Source organism: Medicago sativa, chromosome 1, assembly GCF_051527215.1.
Source record: "Medicago sativa cultivar Bolivia chromosome 1, Bolivia_mono, whole genome shotgun sequence".
Classification (NCBI taxonomy): Eukaryota; Viridiplantae; Streptophyta; class Magnoliopsida; order Fabales; family Fabaceae; genus Medicago; species Medicago sativa.
This window is the reverse complement of record NC_140749.1, coordinates 84850748-84878728: the sequence shown is the minus strand read 5'-3', so window position 1 is coordinate 84878728 and position 27981 is coordinate 84850748. Positions and strand designations below refer to the sequence as shown.

Genomic DNA, 27981 nt, shown 5'->3' with positions numbered 1-27981 from the left:
AACCTTTCATAGTATTCTAAACTTGTCTCAAAAAAATCGTACAAAAATTTAAGAGTGTAAGGATAATTAAACAAACTTTGTTGTAATAGGGACTAAAATTAGAAGTAATTTTTTTTGTAGGGACTTAAAAACCTATTAAAATTAAGTAAGGATTAAACTTAGAAGTTCCCAATTTTATAGGGACAAAAAAACATATTTAACCCTTTATTTTATTTTCTTCAATGTAAAAAATTTCTTCAAACTTATTTCGACGGAGACTTGTTACCACGAATGACGGCGGAAACTTCATACCACAATTGTATGAATGTATTTATTTTATTTTGTCAATGTAAACAATTTCTTCAGGCTTATCTCAAAATTTAAAATTATTATTTTTGCTCAATATACTCATAATTTTATAGGTATATGAATCAAAGTTCATGTATTTTAACAAATCTAAAAACATATCCAAGCTATCTTGAAGATTAAATAGAAACCGAATATTAATGACAGTAAACTCAAGTAACCTGTAAAAAAATTATATGTGATTTTCATCGATAAAAATACACACTTGTGATTGTGGGATGAAGACAACAAAGATGAGTTTACTGACTGAAATGATGAAGGAAAAATAATACATTCAAACAATTACAAAGAGAAATTTACTCACAAGAAAGCAAATACAAAGTGTGGTCTGAACCTTATTCTCATTTGAAACAAAACATTTATGAAACAGAAACTTAAACACAGAATCACTCGTGGTCGTGGTTATGGTTTCTTATCATATTCATCTTTATCTTTGCCACTTTTATTACAACTGCCACATAAATTTCGTCAACAATATCTTCCACGCATCTGAAGTAAGCATGTCTCCAATTCTTCTTGAACCACAAAGTGCCAATAACTCCCCATAAGCCAGTTGCAAAACCGAGTGCTATGACGAAGTAGAACCATACTTTTTCTACCCCATCTTCGTCTCCATCCCCTTTGGTTTCAGAAGTTCCATGTGTAATATGACCAGGACACTTACTTAGGAGTGGAGATCCACAAAGGTATGGGTTGTTAGCATAAATATACGGGTCATCCAAAGTTAAAAACTGATTATCTTTGGGAATTGATCCTGAAAGGTTATTGTGCGACAAGTTCAAATGACTCAATGAAGTTAAAGCAGACATGGTACTAGGAATTGTGCCTGAAAGTTGGTTATGAGACATGTCCAAGGATTCCAGTGATTTCATGTTTCCTATTAACCGAGGAATCTCTCCTTTCAAATAATTTTTTGACAAATTCAAGCCATGCAGTCCTGTAAGCCAAGTGATTTCATTCGGAATGAATCCAACCAAATTATTTTGTGACAAGTCCATGTTGACCACAAGCTCCAAGATTTTGGTATACTCAAGTTCTGTTCCTTTCACAACTTCTGTGACAGTTTGACTAGGCCAATCAGCTGCAGGACCATAAGCAGAAACAGGAGGTGATGCATCGACATCTGCAAGAAACTCATTTGACCATATCTGAGGAGCATCTGCTATTAAATTGTATGACTGCATATGAACTGATGATGATGTTGATTTTCTCAATGTCATTCCTTCAAGGTTTCCTATGCATCGAGGTATTGAACCTTGTAATTTGTTTCTAGAGAGGTCCAAAATTTGGAGTGATCTGAGTTGACATAGTTGTGAAGGAATACTAGCGCTAAACATATTTTGTCTCAATATAAGAATTTGCAATGAAGGGAAGGTGTTTGCTGTCCATGATGATGGTATACTTCCAGAAAGTTGATTGTCACCAAGATCCAAAATCAACAATTGCTTCAAATTTCTAAAAATGCCGGAAGCTCTCCTTGAAGGTTGTTATTGTTCAAATGCAACCAATTCAGTGAGGAAAGATTCCCAAATGAGCTTGGAAATGCTCCAGTTAGTTTGTTGGACGACAAATTTATATCTGACAATACTAGATTATTCTCCCAACAATTTGGAATTTCTCCGGATAAATTGTTCTTTGAAAGATCAAGGTTGCTCAGTCGAAATTGACACAAAGAGATTGGTATTGAACCATTTAAGTGGTTATTACTTAGAAACAAGTTTTCCAAAGACAAAATTATATGGCCAATATTTTTTGGAAGTGAACCACGAATTTGATTGTGGGAGAGATTCAAATAACTCAAATTTAAACGCCATCCTTTTTCCATAGACATTATTCCATCCAATTTGTTTGAAGAAATATCTAAATATTCCAAATTGACAAGTTGACCAAGACTTTCTGGAATAAACCCATTAAAAGAATTGTTTGAAAGATCAAGAGAATATATATGTGTAAGTTTCCGACTTTGTGGGATAGAACCATACAATTTATTAGAAGAAAGATCTAAGTAAGCTAAATTGACAAGTTGGCCAATATTACTTGAAAGGACTCCTTCCAATGAATTATGGGATAGATCTAGTTCTTCCAACATTGACATTTTTCCTATAGACAATGGGATAGGTCCATAGAAAAAGTTAAAACCAAAATTAAGGTTTATTAGATTTTGAAGTTTCCCCAACCAAGTTGGCAGACAATCAGTGATATCATTATACCTTAAATCCAATACCTCCAAATCATAAGAAAAACATCCAGATAATTCGTAGTTTCCCATTAATTCTCCTTGAAGCTTGTTATTTGATAAATCTAATACTTGTAGGCGACACATGTTTATATATTATGATTGATGATAGAAAAAAATCAGTAAGAGTTAGTTGATTCCACTCTAGATCAAGGTAAGTAAGTCTCTTTAACTCAGCAAGCCATGATGGAATTGAGGTTAAACTATTTCCAGAAAGACTAAGGGATTCAATGAAAGTCAAGTTTCGAAAGGCATCAGGAATTGGACCATGAAGGCCATTGGATGAAAGATAAAGAAGGGTAAGTTTGTCAAAGTGACTGAACCATGATGGAATAGAAGTGAAATTGTTGTTAGAAAGGTTGAGTGATTCAATGGAAGTCATGTTTCGAAAAGACTCAGGAATAGTGCCATGAAGGTGATTTGATGAGAGATCAAGATAGACAAGAGATGTCATATTTTGGAGAGCATAACGAGGAATGAGTGAATTGTCAATTTCACAGTAAGACAAGTGAAGATGTAACAAGGAAGGAAGTAAATTGAGTACCTGGAACAAGTTGTGTGTGTGACTGAGCAGAACATAACTCATGTCAAGGTGTTTGAGTGAATGAAGGTTTGACATCCAACTAGCGTCGTCATCCATCTGTAATCCTTTCCCTACAAACTTGAGAAAGAAAGAGACATAGCCATTGAAGCTGAGATCAAGAAATTGCAGGTTCTTGAGATTTCCAAGACTGTTGGGAATCCTCCCGCTAAAACCAGCATTAGAGAGGGAGAGGTACTCAAGGTGTCCCATGGAACCGATGAACATAGGAATTGGACTCCCACTGAAATTATTTCCAGACAAGTCGAAATAAGTCAAGTGTTCCAATTGCACCAAAGATGAGCTCACATTTGGAGCAATTAGTGGCGAATAGTAAGTGTTATTGTTGAGATCAAGTTTGACAACATGTCCAGTAACATTGTCACAACCAATGCCTTCCCATTGGCAACATTGAGTGCCATTCCATGAGGAAAGCTTGTTTGGTGAATCATGTGCAATGGATGCTTTGAAATTGAGAAGGGCTTGCCTCTCTTTTTCAATGCAGGGGATGTTTGAATTTACACACAAGCATATTTGTGCAATTTCAATTAACACCAAAAGTACTACACATTTGTAATATCTTCCCATCTTTTCTCTTTCTGTTTCTGTTGGAACTGGATGATGCTTTCATTACATTTACACAACTTATATATAATAATAATACACCCATCATTGTCACATGTAACAGCTAAAACAACTTCCTGGAAGCATCAAACATTCAAACTATAACCAAATGTCAAGGCAAGTTTTTTGAAAGAAAAAAAAAAAAAAAAAAAAAAAAAACCTTAAATGTATTTTTAATTATGCATTTCGTTTCACTCACACAACTTATACTATAATATACCCATAATTTTCACTTGTAATAAGTAAGTCAACTTCCTGGAAGCATCAAACTAAAACCAAATGTCAAAGCAAGCTTTTCAAAAGAAAAAAATCTTCATGGATATCCGATAAAATTGGAACGGGACATAGAAAAGAAAAAATATGATTTTGTTAATGTAGTATTATTATAATCAACGAAATTACAATATTTTTTTGTTTTTTTTGTTTGTTTAAATAGTCTAGTGACAAGAGATTCACTCATTAAAGTGAATAAGTGAAAAATTTGTTAAAAAAAAAAGCTGAATAAGTGGAGAATGTGGGTTCAAACTTCATACAGTAATGTCCTTATTAAATGAGTCATGTTCTTGGAAATCAAATTACAATAAAATTAATTGGGAGTATAAATGTATTTAACAATTTAAAAAAATTGTATATTTGGTGACACTTTTTTTAAAAAAGAAAAAATATATTCAAATTTAGTGTGATAGAGCATACTAGTGAATTGCTGACCATGGGAATTTTTAACTCATCTTTTAATTCAACCAATAAAAACACACATACATAATTTTAGTTAAAGAAATAAATACGGTATAAATATCTAAAAAAAAATCCTTTTTGAAGTAAAACAGAATATAAATATTTAAAAATTTGAGCATTCATTTCCAATTTCTACATTCATACAAACAAATCCAGAAAAATAAAAAAATAAAAAACTGGATCACTTCTTTTTTTACTTCTCTTCCTCCTCCTCTTCATCCTCGATTCCATCTTCTTCAACATCAAAAAAATTGTAATATATTTGAGTCTAGAAAAAACTCATTCGAACCCAGAAAATTTCAACAAAGAAACCTAAATAAAAAACAATCCCATTTGTAAAAACAAAAACCTTTCATGAGTCAACAAAGGAATTCATCACACTCATGAATTATTCAGCTAAATCAAAACAACCCAATTTGTAAAAACAAAAAATAAACCCTTCAAATTTGAACTAATAAGCAACAACACTTCAAAAAGTCCACGTTTTGCACTTTATTTGAACAATCCAAGGCAAGAAAAGGCAACAACACCAGAATTACACATTGCATCAAAATCAGAGACAAAAGGGTCATGGTGGAGCATCGTGGCAGATGGGGGGTTACGGCGAGATGGGGGTAAGAAGTGAAGGGAAAAATGGGTTTGAGTTTTGAGAGAAAGGTAGGAGAATAATGGGAAATGGGTGTGAGGAGAAGAGGGAGAGATGAAACAGAGGGAATTGAGTCAAAATTTGATGTGGTCAATTATTTTCAAAAGTAGGGCCTGCAAAAAAAAAAAAAAATCTATTCAAGCGTGGCTCGTCACACTGTTATAGCTTAGTTCATTCTGTTAGACTCAACTTGGTTCGTAGACAAGTGAACATGATACATGTGCTAACTCGGTGGTAAGAGTCTAACCTTACAACCTCTTGGGATCAACGCTAAGTTTAAACTAAACACTCCTCTGATTATGATGTCGTGATTTATACTTGTAACAAAATTTAAACAATTCCTTTTACTAATCAACTTAAGTTGAATGAATTCTAGAAACATTTACACAACAAAATATCAGGCTTATGTGGTTCAGTAATCACCACTCTCTGATCAATCAGAACCAAAACTAACTGCTTGGGCCAGCTTCGTCATGATTCTTGCAACAAAATCCATTGTCACTATGATCATGGGGATTGTCATGTTTGTCAGAGTCGTGTGGTACATCATCTTCATCGCTATCATCTTCATCAAAAGGTTTTTCTTTATGAAAGATACAACACTTCTTGGAACTCTTTTTCTGCATGAACTCGTTGTCCACAGTACCGTCTTTCCACGAGACCACCTTCTTCTTGCGATTGAGCGGGAGAAAAAGGACTTCAGGTTGCTGTTGTTCCTGCTGAGATGAAGAAGATGATGGAACTGAGCTTTCAATTGTTATGGTGGTGGTGCCAGTAACAGAAGGGGAAGACAACGCTACTGGCCGGTTGGTGCTCCTGCGTCTGTCCATGCTTAGCAAAAAAGGGACTGAATTCTTTAATAGTCCAAGATACCGGAGAGATGCACGTTTTTTAGATCTTAACTGAAAAAATAAAAAATAATGCAAGTTCTTAATAAACATAGAAAAACTATAAGAGAAGACCTGTAAAAAAACTATAAGAGAAACTATAGGCAGAGGAAAACCTAGAAAAACTATACGTGAAATTATTGAGAAAGACTTAGAGATTAATGAGTTGAATCGGAATATGGTTTTATGATGGAACACCATAGCGTAATTTGATCCATGTAGCCAACCCCACTTAGTGGGATAAATAAGGCTTGGCTGATGTTGTTGTTAGTATTTTTATAAACAACGCTTGGTTTGACAAACTTGTACAAAGATCATGTATGATCAATTTTGCATTCGTAATCTGTCAACAAAACTACATTCGTAATCATAATAATAATGAAGAGAAACATCATGAGTGGATGGAAAGCAGAAGATGCAAAAACAGCTTCTGAATATGAACAGGAAATCAGAACATTAATAACATCCAAAACTAATTACAATAGTATAAGAACCTTAAAAACATAATACTAGAATCTTACTGAACATGCACATACAAACAACTATTTAATGAAAACAAAACAGGAAGGCATAACATCACTATTCAGATCTACTAACAACTATCAGAAACCCAATCAGATCACGGAAAGTGAACGCAAAAATAATAACAGACATGAGTTTATATCCGGTCAAGGGAACTCTACATGCATACACAACCTTTCCTGAACAACTCAGGAAAGAAGCCTTCTAATTTCTTTGGAACATAATGCTGAGAAGATGAACAAATTCCTGAACGCCCAGACCAATCAATATAACCAAATTAAGCCAATAAAAAGAAACAAAACATGCAAGCTAGCATTAAAAAAGGATAACAGCAACATCGCAAACGCACCATCAAATCAGTTATAAAAAATAGAGCCTGATCAAATCAGGAAAGTAGCCTTCTATTTTCTTTGGGTTCATATTGCTATGCGAATGAACAAAATCCTAAATACTGAAAGACCCAAAATTAACATAACCAAATTAAGCCAATAAAAAGATCAAAACAAGCAAGCATTAAAAGGGATAACATGACAGCAACATCGCAGAATGCGAAATCAAGTCATGTTAAATCACACCCAAATCTCATCACAACATGCAACAACCCTGTAAATTCATCCAGCTAAATAGACACAAAAAGAAGAAAAAAAATCAATAAAAAGGGAACCCATATCTAAACCTGATATACATTTTCTCCTAACAAATTTCATCAATTTAGTAAATCCACACTTAAAACGGAAACAAAAAGCATATCAAAACCTAAAACAGCAACGAAGCTCTCATTTTTTGCACAATCCGCACATTACCCACAGAAACCCTAGATCAAAAATCAATTAACAAACACCATTTTCCATACTCATATTTCATCAACAAATTGGAATAAAATACCCACAAACAAAAACGATGCATCTACATGAATCAAACAGAAGAAACTCTATACAAAAATTGGATCAATTTTTCGGCAATTGAAAAACTAATTTCGAAAAATTGAATGATGAAAAAGAGGTATGAGGAAGGGGAAAACCTTCGATTGTAAAGGAGGAAGAGAATCAGGTGTGGCGTCGTGGAAAAACAATGAGAAGATCGAAACGACGGCGTTTTCAGGTTGATGATCGACGGCGAGAGAAATGGAGAAGAAATGCACTCTACTTTGTGAAATGCGATTTTTTGTGACGAGGGAAAGAATAAAGGGATGAAGAGAATCGAGTCCCTTTTCGAGAATAAATTATTTTCATTGAAAATTTTATTTTTTCCTTCTTCTATAGAAAAATGAATATTTGGGATTTATTAAAAAATTAAAATTAACATCTCGTAAGTGTAGCTCAGTTGGTAGCTACTACCAGGGATAATTTGTGTAGGGCTGGGGTTCGAACCCCGGATTCTCCACTTCTCCACACATAATGTGTGTGAATCTAGCCACCAGGCTACTTGACCAAAAAAAAAATTAAAATTAATAAATCTTTTTGAATTATGTTTGGGTAAATTATGAATTGTCGTTAGAAAATTGATATTCGGAAAAAAAAATAAAAGAAATTAATGGTAAGAGATAAAATTATGGTCCGTTTTAATGGATCGAATAGAACTTATCTTCAATTTTTCATAAAAAAAAAAATATATTGTTCATAATTTACACGTGTTGTCGCAATAAAAATTGATCAATACAGTAATATAGGCACGAGCTGATAAAATGTCACTGTTTAAGGAATACCAGTTAACACGCGATGACAGTGTCGGCTCCACATTTTGATTTGATCCTTAAATTGATCTGCCTAAGATAAATGCTCTTGTTGTTGCAAAGTTATTTCATAGAACTCCTGCATGCATGTACGTTGCAACAAGAGCATGCAGGAGTTCCATGGAATAACTTTACAACAACAACAAGTAGTTATCTTGGGCAGATGAATTTAAGGATCAAATCAAAATGTGGAGTTGATCTTGGGCAGATGAATTTATCTTGGGCAGATAAATGTGTTAAATGGAATTTCTTAAATAGTGAACTTCCACCAAATCGTGCCTATATTTTCTTGGTGATTCTGACTGTCGGTGATATTGATTTTTGCAAGTGTACGAAATCGTGTAAGTAGTAAAATTAAAACGATAAGATCGACAAACGAACTTGAGGATTGTGTTATACTGTCAAATGATATTTTTTATATTTTAATTGAACAAAAAGGTACTGAATTTGTTTGATAACAATAATGAAAATTAAGCAAATAAAATTTGGTTTGACCTTTATATTAATAAAATTGTTAAGGATGACTTTCCTATTCCAACTTGAGTTGTTGAATTGATTACGACTATTCAATCCCTCTATTGAATTGCTACCAAATTCTCTAAATTATCTTGCCCTAATTCCTTAATGACCGAATCGTTAATATTAAAATAACTTTGAATTCCTTAATAAATTTAATATTAGAATTAATCATGGATGAACCAGAATTCCCAATAGTTTCAAGGGTTTGCATCTACCCTTAGATTAAAAAGGCAAGAATTTCTTATCTCAAAGCATTCATAAATTCAACATTTGTTTCACAATATGAACATCAATTTATAGGTGACCAATCAATAAAAGCATTAAGCACGGAGATAAGAAAAATAATTCAATAGGTTTCATTAATAATCAAAGATCAAATCACATAATAAAAGTATTCATCTAGTTCAACTCATCCCCAACAACGAATGGTGTAGTTACTCATGACAAATAAACAAGAGAAAGAGATTAAAAAAGAATTACAAGAACAATTAATGAACGATTCTTGAGAAATCTCCTTCAATGGTGTTGAGAACAACTTCCTGTGTGTTTGCTAGGATACAAGTTTATATACTCGAAATTGATTAAAAGATGCCTCCAATCTGACTAAAAACGTATTTATAGTGTAACGGATCCGACACGGGGCGTTGCGCTTCTACTGAGGCGCCCAATTTTTTTACATGGGTTGTCTCAACCATTAGCCAAGTAAAAACCTTGTTTTAAGCCTCAAATTTTTTATTTTTTAACTTGTATGTACGTGCGTGCAAGAGGAGGAGGAGCAACTCTAGTAACGAGATGACAGCAACTATTTTTAACTTGCGATTTTCACAAAAGTATTAATTTTTTACAAGTTATTTACTTTGAATCAAATTGCGAATTATGCTTCCTCTTGTTGAGAAAATGAGAATCTTGGCCTATGCACAAAAATAAAGGGTTGGTCCTATCAGGAATATCAGCAAGCATCCAAGAGCCCGTCTGGCATTACTTCACCACTTAATGATTTCACTATCTCAAGAGGGGAAAAAAAAAAAAATCTTTAACAAAGATAAATCCCTTTCGTCTACCAAAGCTCTTACAATGTCGATATATTGGGCGTGACACACAACTGCAGCACTGCATCATTTCTTGTCAACTCAACTCAATTCACTCAGCATTCTCCTCTCTTCATAGAAAATTTTTCTTACTCTTTTGCAGCACTGAACTAATCTAGATGGATAATTTTCTTTGGATGGGAGCTAATCATAAATAAATCACGTCACATCTCGAACGAGTTAGACGTAAGATGTTAACTCTTCATTGTGTAATTTTTTTGTACTTCATTTGTATTAATTTACTGCTTTATTTTTTATTTACTCATGGATCATTAAGTAAGTAATTTGTTAATTAATGTAATATTTACATTAATTTACAATCCATCACTTTTTAATATTTAGTATGAGAGTTTCACACAAAAAAAAAAAACTATTTAAAACAAACGAGTTTGTATCATTATCTCTGTTTGGGATTTCTAAAAAAATATGGACCAAACTTCTTCAGTTTTATCTTCCAGTGGCGGAACTAGGGGGTGGCAAGGGGGAGCCTTGGCCACCCCATCTTAAAAAAATATAACTTTTTTATACCTTGGAATTTGGCAAAATTAATTTGGCAGAATTGTAAATGATACTTTAATAAACCCATTTTTTGTCTAGTACACTTAACTTTGCTTCCTTTGTCAATTTCAATCATTCTTGTTCATTATATATTGTTAAATTGAGACACAAGATGAGACCTGAGTTTCTAGCAGATATCACGTCAGTTTATATTGAAAGGGAAACTAGTGAATGTATTAGTTCGGAGTCAATTATTGATGATTTCAAGTCATCCGGAAATCGTAAAGTGTCATTTAAGTATTTAATGATCGACTATATATATTAAGTAGTTTAAATTTTGAATGATCAATTTTTGGTTTATTACAGCTTAAATGCGTTGTATGCAATATAATTTATATATTTTAGTTTATTTTGATGGCGGCCACCCCAAACTTTTTTGTCTGGCTCCGCCACCGTCTTCCACCATCTTTCTCAACACTAGATTAATTGCGTTGTATGCAATATAATTTATATATTTTAGTTTATTTTGATGGCGGCCACCCCAAACTTTTTTGTCTGGCTCCGCCACCGTCTTCCACCATCTTTCTCAACATTAGATTAATTATATGTACAAATAACAGGTTTTAATTTAATCAATCTCCGTGTTTTTTGTAATTAATCTCCATCAGGTTTTGAGTCACCGAACCCCAAATCAATGTCCATCTCTAATTCATTCAGATTCAGACAGAAAGATTTCAAGTGGCGTTGACAACAAAGAACAGCTCATTTTGGTTTCAACATGACTACCTTTTTAGACTCAAATCAAAATTAATAGTTTTTTTTTTACTAAAAAAATTAGAGTCGCGGAATGTGGGGAATTTTTAAGGAAGAAGGGAAAACGTCAAAAGAACAATCAACCACCCTCTTTTGATTCCAAGTGAACAACAAAGACAACAAATTTTGGTTTCAATAGGAGGAGTACTATTTTAGACCTCAAATTAATCATATAACAGAATGTTGGTGGAAGAAAGTGTGGAAAAAAAAATCCAATACTTAAGAGACTACGATGAGAGTGTCTTCTTTATTTGATTTCATGATCATAAATATATTTGACCATGATGGAAAAGTTTATCACTATTCACTTACCCATGCTAAATACCATCGGAAAAAAAGGATTTAGTATGACTTTCATCCGAAAAAGAAAAGGATAAAGGTAGAAAGTGTTACTTGAAGTTAATGTAAGAGACGTGTAATTTTGCAAGAAAAAAATAAAAATAAGTTTATGTTTTCATTTATTTATGTTGCAACTTGCAAGTATGTTATGTTCGCTCTGTTTCTTTGCATTCACAATTATTCTTTGTCCAACTGAACATAACTCACTTGATATAGACATTATATATTTGTAAGTATTGTGATTCGAACCTCTCATTCTCTGCTTATTCACCTTAGAGGTGAAACTCTAAACACCACGTTACTTGACAAAAAACACATTTATTCTTTTTAATGCTTTACACAACTTCAACCTTCTTAAAGCGACCCCATAAAAATTCAAAAACAGAACAAGTGTGAGAATGAAATGGATTAGCAGCTAAGTACAATTGGACTTAATGAATCCAAATAATGTATTGTATACAATAAGTAACACTTTCTAATGCAATGTATTGTAGTATGTTTTTCTTCTAGTATAGTACCCAAACAATATAACATTAAAACCAAGAACAAAAATATATGTTTGTTTCTTACCACTTTACCTTGCATTGATTCTTGTTACAAATATGGAAAAATTCTCAAATTGATGCATTGAAAAAAAATGGAAGATGACATTAGTCTTTATTGTTGCCTTGCTTTGATTCCAGTCTGTCTCACACCGTTCTTCTTCCTCCTCTGCACTGTCTCCCTCGTTTGATATCTCACACCACCGTCTGCCTTGTTGGATATCTCTCATTCTCACTGCACTATCGTCACACCGCCGTCAACCTCTCCTTCTTTCAATTAATCATCGACTGCACCAAGACATGCGGCTTCAAATTTGATAAAATAGACATAATTTTGGCCTAAAGGATATGCATTAAAAATTGGAGGGCTGCACATTACAAGCAAGCTTGCCAATGGAACCGACGATAACCTGGTTGTTTGGTCAATGAAATGTTTTGGAGAAGATTAATACCAAAAAAACAAAAGTCAAATCAATATGAATTTTTAAGTTAATGGTCCTTAGAGAAAAATTTATGGAAGTTCCACCTGATGCAAGTGATGAAGTACTAGACAGAAATGCTAGATCATATGTAATTTATGTTTCTACACCATCACTATTTAGTGGTTCTTCTTGGGTAGAAGTTGTAACAGTTCATCTTCCATTGTTGTTGAATGTTCAAGAGATAAAAGATTATCGTTGGGGTTTTGCTGCTCTAGCACACCTACACTATTCTATGAAAAAATTAAAGCAAATGATGTTCGTCATCAACATATAATAGCATTTTCCATGTAGGTGTGTTACTTTATATTTACAATCTCCAATTAAAAAATATATTTCCTTTTTAAAATTGAGAAATAAATGTCTTATTTGTGATGTGGTTTGTATAGATCTTTGTTTTCCTACATCTAACAAACATCAAGTGGTTAATCAATCTTAATTCCGAAAATAAACAATTGATGTTGTTTGTTCAAAGAATTTATCAAAATTTACCTTAAATACAAGTATATACACCAAAAACTAAATAGTCAAACCATGCATTGTCCACAAGACTGAAGTAGTATGATTTGACTATCAATTATATCACCATCAGTTAATTGGCTGAAAGTTGATTTAGTTGATAACCAAATCATTTCAATTCGGTCTTATTGACAATACATGATTATACCAATTATTTTTGGAGTAAACATTTGTATTTTAGGTAAATTTTGATAAATTTCTTGACCAAGTAACAAAAAAAAATATTTTAGGAATTAAGATTGATTAAAATCTTGATGTTTGTCAGATGCAGAAAAACAAAGACTTAGACAAACCACAACACAAAGAAGACACATATTTCTAATATTAAAAAGGAAGTACTTTTTCTTTTTAATTGAAGAATATAAATAGAAAATAACATACATGTGGGGAGAATGCAATCTCGTATAGATGATAATATCTTTTTCTTTAAAAAAAATTCATGAAACAGTATGGATGTGCTAGAGCAATAACACACCCAAAAATAATTTTTTATCTCTCGACCAGAAGATGGACAGTGTCAACTTCTGCCAAAAAAGAACCCGTAAATAAGTGATGTTCTAAGAACATAAATTTTATAAAATCTATCATGTATGTCTAGTATTTCATCACTTGCATCATGTGGAACTTTCATAAATTTTTCTCTAAGGAACATTAGTTTAAGGGCTCATTGATTTGAATTTGGTTTTTTAGTGCTAAATGATTTCCAAAACTAGGGATGGCAATTGGACCCAGGCCCTGTGGGTACCCATAAAAAATACCCACAATGGGTAGGGTAAAACCCCGCTTTCATGGGTTTGGGCACGGGTCCGGGTAATACCCATAAATTTTAATGGGTATGGGCACGGGTAAGGGTACTATATTGTCCAGCCCCGCAACCCCGTATATACATATTTATATAATATCACAAATAATTTATTTATTTTTGGTGTATAATTAATTAATTTATCTAGCTATTTAAGCCTAAACCTAAACATAAACCAAAAAACTACTTAATACAATAACAACTCCATCCTGCCGATGTACAATATTTTATGGATATTTTGGATGTTTTTTATTTGACTAAATACTACGATTCGTACTATTTTACGAGTTAATTTTAAAAAAATTGGATCATAGTTTTATTTCAATTGTGATGTTTTTATTGTCTTTTCATATTTGAAGTGCGGGTAATGGCTGCGGGTATGGACACTTAGGTACCCATATGGTATGGGGAAGGACACTAAAGTTATTGCCCACGAGGGTACGGGCACGGGTACGGGTGTTTTTTACAAATGCGGGTATGGGGAAAGGCACTGTAGTACCCTACCCATAGGGTACCGATTGCCATCCCTATCCAAAACATTTTATTGACCAAACAATCGGGTCATCATCGGTGGAAGTAACGTTTGCTTGTAATATGCTAGCGTGAAATATTCAACACATCCTTTAGGCCAAAATTTAAGTTTTGATTAACAAACTTAAAGGTGTATGTCTTAATATTGAAATGGGATGCCACACAATTCAAAAGCATGTTATCATGTTAACAATTTACGAGAGTGCTTAAATGTGTAAAACATTTATCTTTCAGACGAGTTTTGATTCTTTCGTCTAATTTCCTACATTGGCAATTTTTCTAAGTGTTTAGTGCAAGTAAACATGTTTTTTTAGTCTTCTGCATCCAAAAGCAAGACAATTCAGTGAGACAAACAACTCAAGCAACGGACTTGCAAAATCTAAATCTTACAATTAGTGAAACATACAATACAACGATTCATTCAAGGAACTACTATAATATGATATTTTTTATTGATAAACTTAATATTGACATACAATTTACAAAGTATCACAATTAAGATTAATATAGACTTGCACTTTTAAACCCAACCACTACAATTCAAACTTATACCTGCACTACAAAAATCAGATACACCTAACTTGTAACACAATCAAATACGAAGCAAATAACAAGAAAAGACAACAATCCAAGTTAGGCATAAGAAAAGGCATAGCATTTTTTTCCCACGGTGAATATAATGCATTCAAAAACAAAAACAAATGCAGAACAAAAATTAAGCATTTTGGATTTGATCTTAGTAAAAAAAATAATTAGGAAATATCCTTACCGTGATGGTTGAGCATAAAGATTAACTGAAAGGAGAAACGGAAATAATTGAAGGAAGGAGAGAGGTAGTGAAATTGACGGCGGTGGGGCAGTGGAGCGGTGAGAGTGGGTGATATCCAAGATATTGGAGAGACGTACGTTTACGAGATCTTAACTGAGAAAGAAATAAAATAAAATAAAATATTAGGTCTTAATAAACAATGTCTGGTTTGACAAACTTATATAAAGATCATGTATGATCAGATTTGTATTCATATATCCCGTTAACAAAAAATATATTCATACTTAAATAGTGAAGAGAATGAAAAGCAAATGCAAAAGATGTTTCTGAATGTGAACAGAAACCAGCAACCTAATAACATCCAAAACAATTCTTTCAAAAAAAAATAACATCCAAAACAAATTACATCCTCCAGCCCAAATTATATGCGGATTCATTTACATGGTAAAATGACATATAAGTTGAGACAAACAAATTTAGCTAGAATGATATATAATTTAGGAGGGAGGGTTAATAGGATGTACGAACTTAAAAACATAGTAACATGATAAAGTGGAATCTTGTTGAACAACCACATGCATAGGACTACTATTAAATGAAAACAAATGAGGAACACAAACATCACAATAAATCCTTATTAAAAGAAAAAACGTGAACAAAATTGAATCTACGCATTACCCCCACAAAAACCCTAGATCAAAAATCAATTACTCGCAAAACCATTTCCCATCCACATATTTCATCAACAAAATTAAATAAAATACCCACAAGAAAAACGATGCATCTACATGATACAAACAGAAGAAACCCTATAAAAAAATTGAATCAATTTTTGGGCAATTGAAAAACTAATTTCGAAAAATCGAATGATGAAAAAGAGTTATGAGACAAGAGAAAACCTTCGATAGGAAGGGCGGAAGAGATTCATGTGTTGCCTTGCGCGAGAGAAGGAGGATTGAATTGACGGTGTTTTTAAGGTCCATAATCAACAGCAAGAGAGTAAGGAAAAAAATATGGTTTCTAGTGAGCATGACTTTATATATAGCTCCTTTTTAATCAATTATTCGTTTTCATCAAAATAATTTATTTATTTAATTATTTATCTTTTTTGGTGATGGCCGGGATTCGAAGTTTCGAACCCCGGACCTTTGCATATAATTCGCTTTCATCAAAATAATTTATTTATTTATTTAATTATTTATCTTTTTTGGTGATGGCCGGGATTTGAACTCCGGACCTTGCATATATTATGCATTGTCCTTACCAACTGAGCTAAGCTCATAGGGACATTTAATTATTTATCTGTCAATTAAATGTATTTTTTTGTGGAAAAAATATATCAATTAAATACATTAAAATCATCAAAATTAGTAAAAATCTAAGTCATTCAACTATTTTCCGAAAAAATAAATGCATTAAAATCGTCAAAATTAGTAAAACTCTAAGTCATTCAGCTATTTTCCGAAAAAATGAAGAGATGGATAGCATCGAGTTCCTTTTCAAGAATAAACTATTTTCATTGTGGGCTTTGTTTTATTAAGGTTAAATATGTTGTCTATAGTCCATGTAAATATACCAAATTTTTGTTTTAGTTCTGCTAAAAAAAAAATTGACTTATTTTTCTCAAAAGTTTTCCATCACCATTTTTTATCTCTACTTTTAAGTCAAATCTATATAGCATTTACATTTTTGGATAAAAAATTTCAAAAATGTTTAGAATATTATAAGAATCTCTCTAAAAAAACTTAGAATTTTTTAATCAAACGTGAATTAAATATAAATTTTTTATATTTTTGTCGCTTAAAAATTCATATTTAACTCGTATTTTGTTACAAAATTCTAATTTTTGGTAGGAGAGATTCTTATAATATTCTAAACATTATTGAAAATTTTCATTCAAAAATATTAAGGCTACACATGAGTTGACTTAATAGTAGGGACCAAAAATGATGATGGAAAAAATTTTAAGGACTAAAAAAAGTCGAAGAAAATCTTTAGAGTGACTAAAACAAAAAATTGGTTTATTTATGGGGATCTACATCTACAATATAAACAATTCAAACCTCTTCTATTCAAAAGTACACGTGGCATTGTTATAGCCTGATTATCATTAATGCTCATATTCAATTTTTGGTCAATATCAATTGTCAACACACGGTAACAATACATGATTTTGGAAACTCCCTCCTTACATGATTGCATTCAATGCGTGATATCAACAAAACCATAATTAAGGAAAGTGTTTTGAATTCGAGCCTTAAAACAGTTGACAATTTCGAATTACTCAATTTGAAATTGCTCGGTCCCCTTCAAGACCATAATTTTCAACCCCAAATGCATTTTAAACATACAAAATTTTCGGCTATATAAAGCATGTATTGTTGATAATTTTGTGCACAATTTTAATGTCGCTTCACAGACCCTTTAATCTCTTTTTTTTTTTTCTGCATATTTTTTTGTATCTTTTTTTCTAAATCAACTAAATATACCTCCTAAAATCGAATTCATCTATGAAATTAACCAAACTAACGAGGGATTTGTTGTTTCATATTTTTTTTACACATATTGTTGATATTTTTTTTACACGATGTTTTTGTTTTCATTATTAGTGTGATTTGTCCGAGTTGTGCTTTGGGACAACCACCCTTTTTCTTTGGATATAATCACCATGGATTGAACCATATATGTATTAAATTTTAGGTGAATGTTAGTGATATATATTACAGGACAACATGTATTGATTTTTGGATTGAGCCCTTTAAGTGTTTGTCACATTTTCCAGGGCAACAAATTTCACATTATTGTGCGTTGTACTTTCATATATAAGTTTGATAAAGACACTAAAGAGAGTTTTTTTTTTTTTTTCACATGTTAAGATTTATGCTTCAAAAATATTTTCATCAAACATTTATATCTATCTAATTCCAATATAGTGACACATATTACAGGACAAGTTCCATGTTCAAAATTCAAAATCAGAGAGAAGTAGAGAAGAGTGATCTACGAATCCCTTGATAATGTCACTCCTTAGAAGTAGAGAAGGATCCTCGATAATATATGATCCTCAATAATATTTAATTTGATCTACGATTTTATGGCAGCACTTCCCTGATCCTCAATTTTCTCAACTTGATGGCAGCTTTCACAAGGTTAAATTGATGTCATAAAACCAATGATATGAAATTATATATTTTTTTTGTTCCGAACTTTCAATTTTATCACTCCCAGATTACAACTGTAAAGGTTGAAAATGAAAAAACTGAAATAGTATTAATTCATTGTCTTTTAATGCAATAAATATAATGCAAATTTATCGATTAAGAATTTTTAATAGGTCAAAGGTTTTTGTTTTGTTGAAATTGTGTTCTTTAATCTACCTAATAGTTTTTGCCGTTAAAACTTGAGAGATAATGATTATCATGTTTGAACTGGAATGTAATTTGATGCAATGATAGAGATTTTTCATTGCAACTTATAATGTAGGTATAATTGTTCTTAGACAACTCTCTAAATCAGTGAAATGAATATGAGTCCCACCATTTTATGCTAGACACATTTTCATCCAATAAGTTGAAGATTGTATCAAAAAGAATAATTCAAGAACTTCTCATATATTTTTGGTGAACATGCACTTTTTTTTATAAAGTACGACATTTTTTTTTTGACAAATACAGTAAGACATAAAAATACACTTGACACTATTTAAATTCACTTATGACTTTGTTTTATGAATTACATTTAAGAACAATAAAAAGAAACAATCGAGAAGGAGGAATAAACAAATTAATTGTTAAAAGTTTAATATTTTTAGGAAAGAAGATTAAGTGTTAAAAGAAATCAATTTTAAAAAATTATTTGTCATTGTCAATAAGGGTGCGTTTGATGGTCAGGATAGAGAGGCAGGATATGATTAATATTTCCTATCATGTTCTAATCTTCCGTTTGATGCACCAAAGGGATAGGATAAATTATTCCTTTTACTTATCTTATCCTATCACTCCTTTGTAATTCTTATCCTAAGTTTTGGCTGGGATAAAATTAACCTATCCGATTTGGGAAAGAAAATCCCTATTCTGCCCTCACTCTTTTGCCCCTGTTGTATCCTCTCATCTTCTTCCTCTCGCTTACCAGTGTCATCATGTATGCTATTCTCAAAAAAAAAAAAAAATTCTTTTTTTTTCCGATTCCAATTATCTTTTTTATTGATTCCTCTTTCTTTTTTTTTCTTCTTCTTTTTGTAGATTCATCTAGTTTTTTTCTTTATGGATTTAAATTTATTTCATTCTTTTTGAATCGTTTTCAAAATTTCCTCCGATGATAGATCTCTCTCTTTTTTATATAAATTCCTATTCTTTATTTAAACCATATACAGATTCTTCTTTCCCATGTTCCCTTACCTGCCACTTCCTTCACTTGGCTATCAATTTGAATTTTGTCCTCTTCTCCTATTTTTCTTTATCGATTTCAATTGTTTTTTTCTTTTCGGTGGATTTCCGTTTTTTTACAGATTACTTCTTATTATTTGTTGTGAATTTCAGTTTTTCCTCTCTCTGTAATGTTGTTGTTGATATGAATAAACATGAAAACCTGTTAAAATATGTTATAAAATGAATTTGGTTATAAGGATAATTTTGTCATTTAATCAAATAAAATAATGTTATCCTAATAATTATCATATGTGCATCAAACACATGATAGGATGATGTTTATCCTATTCATATCATATCCTATCTCTGTCCAGTTTCATATCATATCCTGACCATCAAACGGACCCTAAAAGTATACCTAAAAAATGAAATATTTTAACTTAGAGAATTTTGTATTGTTTTTTGAATTTTTCACATGGAAATTAAATAATTTAAAATGACTTCCTTGACATTTTTTTTTTTGACAAAAAAATGACTTCTTTGACATAAATATTGCTAAATCAAAATGTGCAAGTGATTAATTAATGAATTACTATTTGTTATTTTATTTTTTATTATGAAATTTAATCCACACAAATGGTATTGAAATTAATTTGAATTTCTAATACTCCTTTAACAACATTTTTGGGACATTAGTGTGAGTGCGTTGGTTTGTACCCACTACACTTATTTTTCTTCCACGTTAATTACGTGATGTTAACCACTAGGCTAAAAGCAAAACAAAAAAAATAGAATTTTTTTATGATTATCTTCAATTATTTAATTTATATTTAATTTAATTACAACTGTGTTTTACTAATAATTATGAATGATTGTGGTGCATTTATCAATTAATGTTGTTTTAAAACAAAATATACAATTTAGTCATGTAATCGCACATTTAGCATTTTGACTTCTACATGCTTTTATTCTGGTATGATGCATTAATGGTACCATAAAATGAAAATGAATTTAATCAATGCATAATTAAATATTAATAACAAGTTTCTATTTCAGTTGTTGTTCATGTGACATTCATTCTTATCAACATATGAATATAAATTTTCAAAATTTTGTCCCGTATGTGTAGCTCAGTTGGTAGCTACCAGGGATAATTTGTGCAGGGGCCGGGGTTCGAACCTCGGATTCCTCACTTCTCCACATATAATGTGTGTGAATCCAGCCACTAGGCTACTGGACCAAAAAAAAAAATTTCAAAATTTTAAAATGTATATTAACAATAAAGTATTAAACATTCCTCCATTTCAGCCTCATCTATTCTAATTGACTTTGATTTTGGCAATCTCTTTGATTTGGAATGTATTTTTGTTACAACAGAGAAAAAAAAAACAAAAACAAAATGGGGCTACTCCCTAACAAATGCTACACCTCATGCATAAGCAAGGAGCAGACTATACAAATCAATTTGAGGTTTAGATAACTTCACAAAAGGATAGTTGGATTGCACTCTATCTTAGCAGGAACATCCGCACACACAATACATTTCCAGAGAGTATGCTCAATAGTTGACAAAAACATTGGTATAAGATCATAGATAGTCCCTTAAGTTGTGACTCATTGACATTACTTTGTTCTCTTCATCAACTCAAGTACATCATGAACCTTAGGTTACAAGGGTAACAATGGTCAATGGACAATTGGATAGAATACTTGTGGGCAATTTAATATATTTTTTCAGAATAATCGGAAATTCCTCTTTTGCTTTACAATATTTGTATTGCTTTTATTTCTCATGGTTATATGTTTTTTTTAAGGGTTATTCAAGGTTATAATAGGTTCTTATGTTATTTTAGACTTATCAAAATTCATTTGCATATACTACTTAAAATTTATGTACGATAACTAATTGATTAAGTAAGCATCCATCTGAGGGTACAATTAAAGAATACAACATATTTAAATATATTTGTTTCATAAAAGCAAGTTTATACTAAAAATAAGATGTTAGGAGTTCATATGTCATGTACTTTTTTTCGGGGTACAACAAATGACATATATTTTATTTGACAAATCAGAAAAGTGAGTCATATTTGAATCAAGCCAATGACATTGATGAGAAATTTTACATTTTTGTCAATAGTTTATCCTTGAAATTTCCAATTGAGTTGGACAAGCTTTACTTTTTATGGCATAAATGGTGAGTTAGTTCAAATATTGGACTGACATACATGTTAGTGTACCAATATATTTGCACTGCTAAATGAACTACATGTCAAAGTAAGTGAAGGGCAAATACAAGGAGTTCATGAGAGCAATGTCGTCATTAGCATCACTTCAATAGAATAACCTAGTTCTGGCAGGGTTCAAGCGCGATGCTTTTGGCCTACAATCTGCCGTTAACAATAGTGGTCTTTGAGGGTGCCATTTGCTACCCCAAACCGCTATCGTATATGACAATAGGGTTTCATGGCAAAATTTCTCAAATCATTTTTCTTAAAACAATGGTCTTTTTTTAAGGATATACATGTCAATTCGAACCCTTTTTACGTTCTAAATTGTATTGCTTTCTAGAATCTTTAATTATTAGGTATGAAGGCCTCTCTTTTTTTATGTATTTTTCTATTTTTGATTATTAATGTTTACTTTGTACACTGTTTTTAATCTTTGCAAAAATGGCTATCATGTTATTCGCTATACTGTCAATGACAAATCTAGCCAAAATTTTACGAGGGAAACAAATATATAGAAAAAAAAAACTATTTTTGCGAATTTTCTCTTTACATTTTTCGTTGTTGACCAAAATATGTGTGTAGTTACTACAGAGATTGAAAGTGTCAAAACAATCAAAATAAATTTAAATATCAAATGATAATTTTATCTTTCATATATCTACTACTACTTTCCACAAACAAACTATTTGGGGTAACTAAAGTTGCATTGTTTGTGTAGCTAAATATAAAAATACACTAACTTATAAAAAAAAAGTAAATAAACTAAAGAAAATTGAGTAGCCAAGGTCACCCAAACGTGACAATACACTCCGCCCATGTATACCCTATCACAATTTAAGGGCCGGTGTTATGTGATGTTATATGGGATTAAAAATATTTTTAAGGGTAGGTTTCACCATCTCAAATTCATGTTATTTTGACTCTTTTCAATTTCTTACAATTTATTTTCTAAACACACACATTAAAATACAAAAAAAGTATTAATGCGTGGGAATAGGCATTAAAATACATACTAGTGGGACCAATTTAAGGACTCTTTTTAGTTTACTACCATTGGAGTCATTGATTCCTTATTCGGTACTTTCATAAAAAGAGTATAAATAAGTGATGTGTACATCATTTAAAGACTCTTTAGTTTACTACCATTATGAATGTTACAAGTAACCTTCACTATAACATTTTGTGCAAGTAACATTCACTAGAAGATCGTACCTACGAATATAGATATGATGGATTTGGTTAGACATCTTCTTTTCTCTCTATTCAATGTTGTACTTTTGACCACCTATGATCATTTTCTTAAATCTCCAAATTCTAATGTAATTTGGCTATTGTTTTGTCTTGGCATGGTGATAATGATAATGCAGCATACGGGTAATATGGTTGTTGTTTTTCCTACACCATACGTTTTTTATTGGTACAATTATTTATTTAATAATAAAATTTTCAACCATTTTTTAAACCAACACAATCTTGAATAATTCCTAAAAAATTAATCCTAGAGATTGATAAAGAATATTTCGGTTCGAATGTTGTTTGTAAATCAAAGAAAACAATGGTTTATGTATATCAAACCACACGACAACACTTAAAAAAGGATGCTTTATGCTAAGAGAAGTGATATTTGTACATCTCTTTCTTACAACTTGCATGACAACTTTGTTTTTCTCTACTATGATTGGTCAAAAACAATAAAGAGAGAAAAAGGAAGAGAGAGAATAAAAGCATAATGTGAGTATGAGAGAGAAAGTTGTCAAAATGGTTGTGCAAATATCATTTCTCTTATGCTAATTAGTTTTTGAATGTGATAAAGTGTCCAGGTATTCCAAACCACAAGTTGAGGTTTAGAAAAAGATGTCTATCCGAATGATTTTTTAAATGACATAAATGGCTCGGGTATTCCAAACCACAAGTTGAGGCTGAAAAATGATGACCTGCATTGTTGATGAAAAATATTGATCAGACAGTTAGGCCATACAAGGGTAATAGTCAATGATTTGACCCAAGAACTTTATTAGATATTTTATTGTACGTCCAGATGCAAGTTCTACAACATGCACTCAAATGTGTATTCATTATCAATTTCATACATGATATACAATTATGCAACATACTTGCATGTATTTACCCACAATTCTCAAGTTACCTAATATCATAAAAAAAAATCCAAATTATTATTTTGTCACATATCCATACCTTCAATTTTAAACAATTAACACAAACTTCGTTGTCATCGTTCAATTATATTTGGGTCAAATATACGACCCTGTTTTGTTTTTGAAACAATATTTGAGTTTGATTTTTTTTTTTGGTTACAATATTTGAGTTTGATTGATTTCACACACAATTTCACTATCAATATGGCTCATATAACCCTGAAATATTTTCCATTGCTTAAATACTTCACAAAATACATTGTATTTTTATTTTAAAATTTTATTACAATAGTTAATTTTAATTAATTTTAGAAAAGAATAAGAATTGCAAATGACAATAATTACCCGTGCTTGGCACGGGCTACATACTAGTTAAATACATATTTAACCCTTTTTATTATTACATGAGAAAAGGAAAGAAGAACAAATTCTCCCTATGACAAACATAGAGCGTCAAAGAAAGAGTTAAAGAAAGTCCTGCAGGAGGATCATGAACTTGAACAAGTGGCTCGGTACAATTAGCATTCAACTTAGCAAAAAAATCTGCCAAGCATTACGTTCCGAAAGAATGTGATGAAGATAAATCGTCCAATCCATACCCAGATAGACCCTTTGTACACTTTTCAAATTAAAACGAAACATCTACATGACACAAACAGAAGAAACCCTACAAAAAAAAATTGAATCAATTTTTCGGCAATTGAAAAACTAATTTTGAAAAATTGAATGATGAAAAGAGGTAGGAGGCAAGGAAACCCTTTTATTGTAAAGGCGGAAGAGATCCAGGTGCTGCCTTACGCGAGAGAAGAAGGAACGAAAAGACAACGTTTTAAGGTTGATGATCAACGGCGATAGAAAAGAAGAAGAATGCAATTCTTCTTTACGATGCGTAATTTTCTATGAAGATCGAAAAAATAGGCTTCGACTTAGGTGAGGATGATTTTTTTAGGGGAGGTGAAGATGATTTTATATTTATCTCTTTGTTAACCAATTATTCTCTCTCGTCAAAATAATTTATTTTAATTATTTATCTATTAATTAAATACACTAAAAGTCGTCACGGTCACTATAATTCAAAGTCATCCAAATATTTTTCAAAAAAATAAAGGGATGAAGAGAATCGAGTTCCTTTTCAAGAATAAATTATTTTAATTGTTGTGGACTTTGTTTTTTAATACATGAGAAAAGGAAGGAAAAAAACTACTCCCGAGACACCTAAAGCATCGCTAGAAGAGTGAAAGAAAGTGTAACCAAAAAAAAAGAAGAGTGAAAGAAAGTCCTGGAGGAGGATATTGAACTTGAACAAGTGGTTCGGTACTATTCATGTGGTTCAACTTTGCAAAGAAATCCGCACAAGCATTACCTTCTCGAAGGATATGATGAAGAGAAATCCTTCAACCCATACATAGATAGACCCTTTATTCGCTTTAACAAATTAGAATAATGGTGAAAGCGATGAGTTTCACTTTTCACTAATGAACCACGTGCAAATAGTCAGAGTAACAGACACGACATCTGAATCTCGCTTCCCAACATAGCTTGATACCCACACAGAACGTCTGAATCTCAGCTTGAAGGATATTAGACCAACCAACACTCCCATGAAACCAAAATTTGAAGCTCCCATCAATGTGTCTAATGAGACCACCAAAGCTTGTCAAGCCTGGATATGTTAGGGCACTCTCATCTACATTAATACCATAAGGTGTCTTCTTTTAAGTTTTCTGGCTGGCGTGAAGAATTTGTTGACATGATCAATGGCAGAGTATTCTGCCACATGAAATTAAATTTGATGAAAAACTTCACTTTTCAAATTTAACCATTTGATTGTTTTAGTTTCTTAACTCCTGCATTATTCATTCTGCAGACAGGAGGTAATATCCTTAGATAATGGGATTTCCTTCAATGAGGCTATCATCGAGGAAAGAGAACAAGGCATTCAAGAAATCTAGCAATAGATAGGTGAAGTAATTGAGATCTTCAAAGTATCCTCATGAAGCCAACATTGAGAATTCTGCTGTGAATTTTTCTTTTTTTTGAAATTTCTGCCTAAAGTTGTTTTATTGGAATATTCCTAGTTGTATTTATATGCCTCTTTTATAGATTGGAATATTGACGTGGAAAATTGAGGATTGATTATGTAATATCCAATTAGATAATATAACTTCTTTTTTGGCATTAAAATTATCCATAATTTGTTTTCATTTTATTAATGTAAAAGAAAAGAGCAGGTGTCAAGCTTATTTGATAAGCCATTTAAAAAAAATATTAAGACAAAAAAAAAATTATTTCACTACAGTGGTTTTGAAAACTGATATGAAATATACATATTTAACTTCAGTGTCTATCGTATTACAACAGTGGAAGCGGACCTGATGTAGAAATTCAAGATCTCACATCAGTCGCAACCTGATGTGAAAGGATGTGGACTTACCACATCATGTCACCTTACATCGGTTGCAAACTGATGTGAAAAATCATTTCCAACTAATGTAAAATCATTTCTGTAGTAGTGTAAGGATCATTGTCAGTGACGGATCCAGAGATTTTAATAAGTGGGGTCAAGTTATATAATAAAAAATTTATAAACGCGTAAGCGTGCAAAAATTATACAAGTTATATTTATAATTGCCCTAAAATGTTGATTTTTTTTTTAAATATTTGTCCATTTTTAGCAGGGTATAAATAACATAACCATAATTTATTATTTTTTTCACCACCAACGTAGCGTCATTCACAACATTTTTCAACAAATATAAGAATAGTTTATATTATAATAATAGTTGTATGGTCTTGCTAACGATATGCTCTGAGATAATTGGTTAAAGATTTCATAAAAGAAAATTTTATCTTAAAAATAAGCATTATTTGTATTGATATAATAATTATAACAACTTTTTATAAAAAAAAAACTACTTATTTATTAAATAGTGCTCTTAGAACACTCGTTAGGATCCTTCTTAGTTTTGTAATATTTTATATGTAATAAATAGAGTATGTAAAGACAATAATATTATATAATGAGGGGTCAAACTAGATATATATTTAAATTTGGGTTAAAAATACAATACACGTGTGGAGGCAAGTGGGGTCACTTGACCCCATTGCCCCCACACTAGATCCGTGCCTGATCATTGTGTCATGCTTACCTCGTTGCCAAGAGACCTCTTGACAAGGTTTAAGTTCATTTTGCTCCCTAATGTTACCAAAAGTAGTTTTAGCCACTTGAAGTTGAGATAAAATAGTTGAAGGAATAGACCTTGCAACTAGAACAATAGCTTAAAAAACAAACTTATTTATCGAGCACCAAATATTTGACATAATTAATGGACCAAGAGGACCAAACCTTGACCAAAGATTATGAAATAGAAGTGGAACATTGGTAGTTCCCTATTTCTCATAAGCATTGATGTCTTTATCAACACCGCAAGGCTTCCAAACCTCTAAACTCTTAATTGTAACATTAGGAGCAGGAAAAATGAATATTTTTTTTCATTCTTTTATCAAAAAAATATAAGTATTTAAGATATTTTATTAAAAAATGAATATTTAAGATTACGTAAAAAATTAAAATTGATAAATCTTTTTTGTTGCGCAACATTCTTTCTCAAAATATTCTTAAAAAGTTTTCATAAAAGTTTCATTGACCTTTTCTTATCTGCTATTTTCTTTTTTTGAACAAACTTATCTGCTATTTTCTATTGAATTCTTGAGAATTTCTTTCAAGATTCTAATTGCATTCAATTTCTTTACCCAATTTTTCTTTGCCATTGTTTTCGTACCTTTCCTCATCATTCATATCTTGTATACCCTCTTAATCTCCCTCCATTACCTTCTATAAAGATTGTCAAAGGGTCATGTAACAAATTTAACCACCATGGAAACAAGAACTCTAAATAACAAGGTCAGTTTCTTAGAATTGAGCTGAAACTTTTTAATGAAGATTTCCCACTTATTCTTTCCTTATTGTCTCGACAAAAGCCTTCAAACATGAAGTTATCAGCGGTGCCTTTGATTTATG

General features: G+C 31.5%; 1 protein-coding gene, 1 long non-coding RNA gene and 1 pseudogene across 2 annotated transcripts; all 3 read right to left on the bottom strand.

Annotated features, from left to right (window-relative positions):
• Positions 1–509: 509 nt before the first annotated feature.
• LOC146958430 (uncharacterized) lies at positions 510–3938 on the bottom strand (annotated as a pseudogene).
• A 1503-nt stretch (positions 3939–5441) lies between these two features.
• On the bottom strand, positions 5442–7766 carry INH3 (inhibitor-3). The gene is made up of 2 exons (XM_085739948.1): positions 7597–7766; positions 5442–6068 (listed from the first exon to the last, which is right to left on the bottom strand). Exon 2 carries the CDS (start codon positions 5994–5996, stop codon positions 5616–5618), a length of 381 nt encoding a protein of 126 aa, XP_085596074.1. The 5' UTR covers positions 5997–6068; positions 7597–7766; the 3' UTR covers positions 5442–5615.
• Positions 7767–11955: 4189 nt separating this feature from the next.
• Positions 11956–16221, bottom strand: LOC146958428 (uncharacterized). Its single transcript, XR_015024635.1, has 2 exons — positions 16106–16221; positions 11956–15359 (listed from the first exon to the last, which is right to left on the bottom strand). It is a non-coding gene; the product is annotated as an uncharacterized LOC146958428 (long non-coding RNA).
• Positions 16222–27981: the final 11760 nt, after the last annotated feature.

Excerpts from the sequence above, each read along its gene's own strand:
- INH3 (XM_085739948.1), bottom strand. The coding sequence starts at position 5,996 with ATGGACAGACGCAGGAGCACCAACCGGCCAGTAGCGTTGTCTTCCCCT.